This window comes from Patiria miniata, unplaced genomic scaffold (assembly GCF_015706575.1).
Source record: "Patiria miniata isolate m_02_andy unplaced genomic scaffold, ASM1570657v1 HiC_scaffold_6, whole genome shotgun sequence".
Taxonomy (NCBI): Eukaryota; Metazoa; Echinodermata; class Asteroidea; order Valvatida; family Asterinidae; genus Patiria; species Patiria miniata.
Window position 1 is genome coordinate 12,377,537 of NW_024037073.1, and position 7,594 is coordinate 12,385,130.

At 41.2% G+C, this 7,594-nt stretch overlaps 1 protein-coding gene across 2 annotated transcripts in view; it reads right to left on the reverse strand.

Annotated features, from left to right (window-relative positions):
• The window catches only part of LOC119743182, a 33,134-nt gene extending 30,426 nt beyond the window's left edge, over nucleotides 1–2,708 (reverse strand). The window contains exon 1 of one of the 2 annotated variants that reach the window (XM_038219563.1): nucleotides 2,282–2,708. In XM_038219563.1, the coding sequence (XP_038075491.1) occupies nucleotides 2,282–2,606 (325 nt within the window). In that variant the 5' untranslated portion in view covers nucleotides 2,607–2,708. Of the gene's footprint in view, nucleotides 1–1,306; nucleotides 1,342–2,281 lie in introns of those variants that run through there. The other variant, XM_038219564.1, reaches the window with a different exon arrangement.
• Nucleotides 2,709–7,594: the final 4,886 nt, after the last annotated feature.

Consider the following 7,594-nt stretch of genomic DNA (forward strand, 5'->3'; position numbering starts at 1 on the left):
GAAAGCGCTGGGGGACTTTTTAATTCAAAACAATAATTGTAAAAATGCAGCTCTGCTCCTTTCCCTTCAGCCATGCTACTTAGCAACCAGTTTGCAGCAGTTTTATTCATTTTCATAATTTTTATACAGTCCAAAAATGTTCAATGTTCGACCATAACTTTACCCACTGTTGTCCCCCAATCCCACCCACCACCACACACACTTAAAAAAACAAACGTGTTTCAGAAAAAATTCCCATTAGCCCTTTCTCTTAAGTAAAGAACCTGCACACATCAATGCCAGAAGATTATTGTGAGAAGCAAACTTTTCCAAGTTGCAAACCAAACGTGTATAAAATGCATTCCTAGTGGCTATCAACCTGCATGTTGCCTCAGTGTCACATTGATAACAGGCCTATCAAATGTTACAAACTACTCCAGATTGAAGGTTAACTAAACAACCGTAACCCTCACTGTGTGTAAACAATGTCAAATGTTGGGGCCAACAATATCCTTCCACTTCCACTGTTCCAGCAATCTATTTCTTACTCCATTTCAGTTGAGTGGGCACTCAGACATCGGATCCACAGGATGCTCAGATCCTGTTCCCATCGGTAAATTCACCTATGTTGTCAGGGCAGAATTAAAATGCCTCCATTTTAATTTAAAGGACTTAATATATAAAAAAAAAAACATTACTTTTGGGGATGACTTCTACTAAATGAATTTTGTAAAGTTACTAAGTAGGCCAGAAAAAATGTTGCAATAATCCTGTAGTTTGAATATGAAGGCAATTGGATTGCAAAATGTTGGGGTTTTTTGGGAGGGGGGGGGCATTCTAAGTGGTTGGGACACCTACAGCATGTGCCAAAACGAACTGGTCATAATGTGCATGCCAGTGGAAGGGCATTCCAACGTCTGTTGGTGAGTGACTTTAATTCTGAATAGAAGTGAGAATAGGCCTACATTTAACTTCTGAGTCAAATTACATCAGCCTTCGAGGGAACGTAAACACTGTAAAAGTGATTGTTGAATCATAGAGCTGAAATTAGCTCTACTGAGTGGAGCGTTGAATTACGGGTACCCCTCCATACAAACGCTCCACCGATTTGCCATACTTTGGTAGCACCATACACGGTCGTCATGACGGTATGCATTTTGTGCATGCCCTCGCGAGGACAAGGCCCAAAAAAACTGATAAAGAAAATACAAATGAGGAAGACAGTAACCCTGGATAGATCCACACATTCATGACATTCCATATGACCCCTCAAATTGTTTCAAACAACCGGTAATTTTGAAAAAAGAACAAAATAGTCTGAACTTACCGCTCACAATTAAATGTGTCTGCCGAGTTGCACAGTCTATTTCACTGACATGACTGATGCATAATTCATTGCGCGCGTGTGTGACGTCACTATTGAAGAAAAACAAGTCGCGCTTACTCAATAGCTGTTTTATGTAGTCATATGTGCCCCGCGCCGTCTGACTGTGGGTTTTTGGTGCGGGGCACATATCAGTACATGAAACAGTCATTGATTAAGCGCGACTTGTTTTTCTTCAATAGTGACGTCACACACGCGCGCAATGAATTATGCATCAGTCATGTCTGTGAAATAGACTGTGCAACTCGGCAGACACATTTAATTGTGAGCGGTAAGTTCAGACTATTTTGTTCTTTTTTCAAAATTACCGGTTGTTTGAAACAATTTGAGGGGTCATATGGAATGTCATGAATGTGTGGATCTATCCAGGGTTACTGTCTTCCTCATTTGTATTTTCTTTATCAGTTTTTTTGGGCCTTGTCCTCGCGAGGGCATGCACAAAATGCATACCGTCATGACGACCGTGTATGGTGCTACCAAAGTATGGCAAATCGGTGGAGCGTTTGTATGGAGGGGTACCCGTAATTCAACGCTCCACTCAGTAGAGCTAAGCTGAAATGAAACAGTGGCTATAGTTAAGCCTACGGTAGATCAGGCATTTCAGTATTAAAGCAAATGTTTGACTAGTTATGCAAATAAAGGATTGATTAAACAATTTGAATCATTTGGAACTTTCTATTATAAAGTCTGCAAATGTTTAATTGGGCCATGCAGCCCTACCTACAGTCAACCATGATTAAGTTCCTTGAGTTTGCCTGAGCTTAAACCAGTCCAACCGTCTCACGATGACGTGTACATGGTGTAAGGGCAAATTACTTTTTTATACTTCGATCAATGCAAGCGTCCCCTTTTAGCTACTAAATTGGCGCACTGCGAGGTCCAATCTTAAAACAAAAGAAAAGCAACGATTAGGCATACCTTCAGTATCCCGCGGCTCACTTCTGTCATCAGTACTGCTAAAAAGTTCTTCCAATGTTTGGGGCTGAAAATCCAGACTCCTTTTGCGACTTTCTCCAGCGTGATCCACCTCGAACATGTCGCCGTAGAAAGCGGCATCATTCGCATCGCCGCCGCCAGCCGCCGCGCCGGCCATCAGTTCCAAAATCCTTCGGTTTTCAGAGTCGCCAAGCAAGTTTTGGTCGAAATCCCCATCGTCGTCATGCACGTTGCTTAAGCTGATGAAGACGACGACCTGGGAGATGAAAATGAGTACAAGCAAGAGGAGGTAGCTTTGACGTCTCATACTGGACTCGAATGACCAGTTAAATGGTGGGTAATTTGGCGCCACGTCGCGCGCTGGCCGGCCGGCCGCGTGTTCATAAGTTTGGTTTAAGGATTCATAGTTAGTCTTGGGTCAAGACGTTGTTGATTAATAATTGGATATGCGATATCCCGCCGCCGCGAGAGGGCGTTATCACGGGAGTACTTGTGTAAAAGTTGTATAGCACTTTCAGTTGCGAAGCACGGTCATTTTTAGGGGGGGGGGGGTGAAAAGGGCACTTGCACACCCGCGCTGAAATGTAGACACGTTTTTTTTTTCTCTGAACACTTGACCTCCGTAAAATCAAATAGTAGATACAGCTGGTACCCTCTGGTACCATCTGTCGACGGAGGCGTTCCTCCAATAAAAATGACCGTGCTACGCAACTAGTGGTTTATTGCTTTTACCTGACATGTCTAAAGATATAATTCAAATCACCAAAAAGTTATTTTGAGGTGTAATTCACTGCGAAAGTTACATTTTATTATCCAGCCTCTTTATTCAATAATGGCAGATTATAATTTGGCTTCATGAGATTTAAGAAGTTGCTGTGTCCAGGACCTTAACGTGTTGTTTTCTGTATCCCATTTTTTTTTCTGAAGCCACTTTTATCACTCATTTCATTTGACACATTTTAGCAATCGGCCGACAACGGCCAGGGTATTTTGCGCGTTCTTCTTCATTAATCGTTAGACCAACTATCTGACTGTGAAAAAAAAATAGCGCAAAAAAAAAAAAAAAAAAAAAAAAACGCCTTCATTCCGAAAAATCGATCATTTTCACCGGCCCGGTGATCAGAATACAGCGGTTGATCAAGAAAAACAGCGCCCTCTGTTGACAACACATGAAGAGGGGAATTGTCCTTGGCATGAAATAAAGGTGAACATTTCGCACAGGTAGGTTCTTTGTAGGCTTTTAATGGCACGTAGAGCAGCTAATGTCCGGAACTTTTTAGTAAAGTTTTATAAAGAAACTATTATTTTCATTACCTACCGGTATTTTCACATGCCAGACATTAACTTTTTTTCGAAATGTCATGTGTTTTAGTACCACTTTGGGGCATAATTGTAGCACAGTGTATTCGGGAAAAGGTCCTTTCTATTTCACTATGAAGTGGGGGAAAGCGTTCAAGTAAGATTCTGTATGACTTTCACTTTCAGCAAAACCTGGTTTCCCGATTAACTGTAAAAGCCTTTCGTCTCAATTTCAAAGTCTTTTTCTGTTTTTCCCCCCTAAAGAAACAAACTGGCCGAAGCTACAAAATGCGGATTTATTTTTAGAAGGATCTCAATTGCCCACTGATAACCTGGACCCCAATGCACCGAGACAATTCTACATCGAATCAGATTATTAAACAGTTAATGGAAACACATTTACAAGACGCGGCCCAGTGACAAACAAAAAAGTGTGACTTGAAGAGTTTCTCGGTCGGTCAGATCAGGCAGATTTTGCGATCGCATGAGGGAACACCTTACACCGTGAAACGGATAGCTTTTATATAAAAAAAACTTCCTTAGCCCAACATAAACTTTACTCACTACTTTAGTTACTGTACAAAGTACTTCTGATAATTTTTTGATTAAAAAATAATACTAGAAATAACATATTTGCTGATGTTCCATGATCGCCCTCTTTTCCTCTAAACTCAACAGCTGAGGAAATTGTGAATGCTGAGGCATTGTGAATCACATGAAAATTCCAACCGTTTGTTCTCGCAACCGGCAACGCAGCGCCATCTGTGAACATTTTTTGATTGCCTCGACATTTAGGCGGTCCAAAATCAATACCTCTTTCACTGAAGATAATCACTTTAGCAGCTGCTCGTTAGCTTCACACCATTCAAACCGGCTGATTTTTGCTGACAATCCGTATATTCGTTAACTAAAATCTGGAAAAGGCTTTCGCCGTTTTTTTTTAAAAAGTGGTTTGAATTCCGGAATGAAAAATGCAATTGATATCTCTCTGTTATATATAGAGCGTCGCTCACGCGAATGTTGGTAAAGGGCATAGTCTAAGAGGTGAAGTGCGAACATGATTCTTTGTTTTGTTCATGAGTTTAGTCAAACAAAACATTTTGATGGGACTATGACGAGCCTTTCCCTCCACAAATCCTACTTCCCGGATATATCCAGATCTCTAGCAGCAGCGGGGAGAGCTGCACCTTGTTAATATCACTGGCCAGCAAAAGCTTGAAGTCCTTGGGCTTCTGCGTGGCTGGACCCTCCACGATGAATCCTCACAAAAAACAATACCTATCTTGACTGAGTCAGCCTGGTAGGTGTCGGATTAAGTGCATCTTGGCCGCCATTTTGTCCTAAATCTGGAGGCAGATGTCACCAAATTCAATGCCGGGGCAAGCTGGTCAGCTCATGGAGCAGTGCATTTCCGTCCGTGAATAAGTTGTCCTCAGGGTACCTCTTCTGTTTTACCTTCCAAGATGATATGCATATTAATTTACATCACTTGCACGGAGGTCTATGCGCTCGCGCTAAGTGTGCCTCTTTGACGCATTCTGACCTTGAAGATGACCTTAATCCCATGACTCTGACCTTAATTTGACCTATACAATATATCCTATAACCTTGAAAATAACTAACCGCATATTGTCTTGTTACTTGGGATAATAAGAAAGGTGATTAAAGCAATAGGCTTTGGATGGATTGGATTGAAATGGATGGATGGGGGGGGGGGGTAGTATTTAATAGCAAATATTTTTACTGTGACTTGTTTGAAGTTTTGTGTTGGATAGACGCCGGAAAAACCAAAAAAAAAGACCATGATTATCATGGTCTTGTATTCTGGTTCCCTGACCCCACTTAAGATGAAACGGAGTAATTTATAGACGTCGGGAATTGTAAGGTCAGGGAACCAGTCTAGCTGGCCTTACCCGTTCATAGGTGTGTAATTGATTGCAATCAAAATGCGGACTAACTAAATATGGTTAATTGGGGGCAGTAATTGAAGAAAAAAAAGCCAGTTTTTTTCCAATGCTGTTCGGCCGAGCAGCGTTGGAAATTGATATTAAAATACCACTTTTCTTGAAAATTTCAGGACACCAGTTGCCATAATTTTTCAGGATGCTTTAGACTGTCATTCACTAACAGTCCAGTAAGGTATTTCTGTAGGGAACCGTGCCTAAGCAAGGGCGACCTCATTCGTTCTTTCTTAACTTTTATTCATTTATGCATATGTAGAGTGACGTACCCAATTTGCATTGTATCTGGGTTATTAACATAATTATTCCTATGTTAAACATTACTGACCTTTGTGCTTCGCGCACAAGGACGGATGATACCGTATCCATTCCTTGAAAAAGTATAGTCCAAGGTTACTAATAATAATAACTGTTGTTCCCTCATAATTTATATTCTTTACAATATTAAACATTGATATTAATTGTGTTCAAATGATGGTAGAACTTTACATTGCCAGGATGTGTATTGCCGATTTTTACTTCTTTTACCAGTACCTTAATGTGCTGAGTAGACGCTTAGGTATTCAGGAAACCCCCAGTGAGTATTTTTAGGTTTTATATTCATGCTTGTCAGAGAAATGACTGTTTTCCTTGTACATCTTTTAGCCTGTGTGTAGTGCGTAAGCTAATACATGCCAATGTCGTTGTTTTATATACACCATTGAATGTTCGTATTTTGTATAGTATTCCAGGCAATGGGGGTTTTTGTCAGCCGATGATTACTCAACCAGCTAGGGTGTTGCTGTTCGTTCCACTTTTGTGAGAAGTTATACCGAGTACCAAATAAATCATATTGCGTTTACTGCATGTAAGCCAGAGACAGCGTGCTGTTGTCCTGCGGATTTTGATTTGCTTGTCCCTCCTTGTCAGTGAGTGCTCGTCCGCTTTTGTTAGCTGGACCGACCTCCTTCCGTCCCTCTACATAGAGGTGGGACATTTTTGGGGACCTTCGGGAATTGGGGACCCTGTATTGTCCTCTAATGTTCAACGTCCCCCATTAAATGCAGGAACAAACTCATTACGCTATGCATGGATTAGAATGGATCGCTTGGGAAAGAAGTAAACTATACGCCATTCGCGGGAAAGCAACACTCACCGCTCATATGCCTAAAAGCAAAGTTCACCGTGATTCTTCAACCGTGACCGAATGCTTTCAGACCCAGGCTGCCAGTAGGCCTATAGTGCAAGTAAACAAGGCGAACAAAAGCGAAATTTTGCTTCACGGTGGGAAATACAACTACAAGTGCAATACACTGTAATTGAATTTCGTGTTGAACTTTAGTTGACCTTCTTTGCACACTGAATTCCTTTGTACAAAAAAAGGCTTTAAAAATATGCGTATAAAGTATGTATTCATGCTGAATTTCGTGCAATGACGTTTCTTGGTTGTTTGTGATATTGCTTATCATAGACAAGCTGATTACCCGATCATAGATCGGGTAGGGCGTAGTGTTGGGGATGAAAATGTGGGGAGTTAAATGTAAATGGGGGATATAGTTGAGAAGACATGCAGTTATAGAAAAGCAATTTCTGTGGGGCGATCTGAGGCAATTTCTGACCACTAAAACCACTTTGAGCAAAAGATCATCTTTTAAAGTTTTGAGTTTGGAGTGATTGAATCAGCTACATGTATTCTGAACAATAGAATAATTATTGTAGACTACAATTTTTATTCGGGGAAGAAAAAGTGGGGGGGGGGGGGGGAGTCAAACAGTGTCCGCTTTAAAATGTGTGTGTGTGTGTGTGTGTGTGTGGGGGGGGGGGGGGTTTCCCCCTTTCCCCTGTCGATTTACGCTCTTGATAATTATGTACCAATAGACACAAAAGGCACATGTAGAAGAGTGGCCCATGCAGAGTAAAAGGAGACCTGCAGTATTGTATGGCTTCATGCAACAGCTAGGGCCTAGTTGAAATACGTGAATAGTCTAGATTTGCACGGTAGCTAAAACGTACCGATAATTTATGCCTTGTAATAAGGTTGAGATTTTATGGGCAC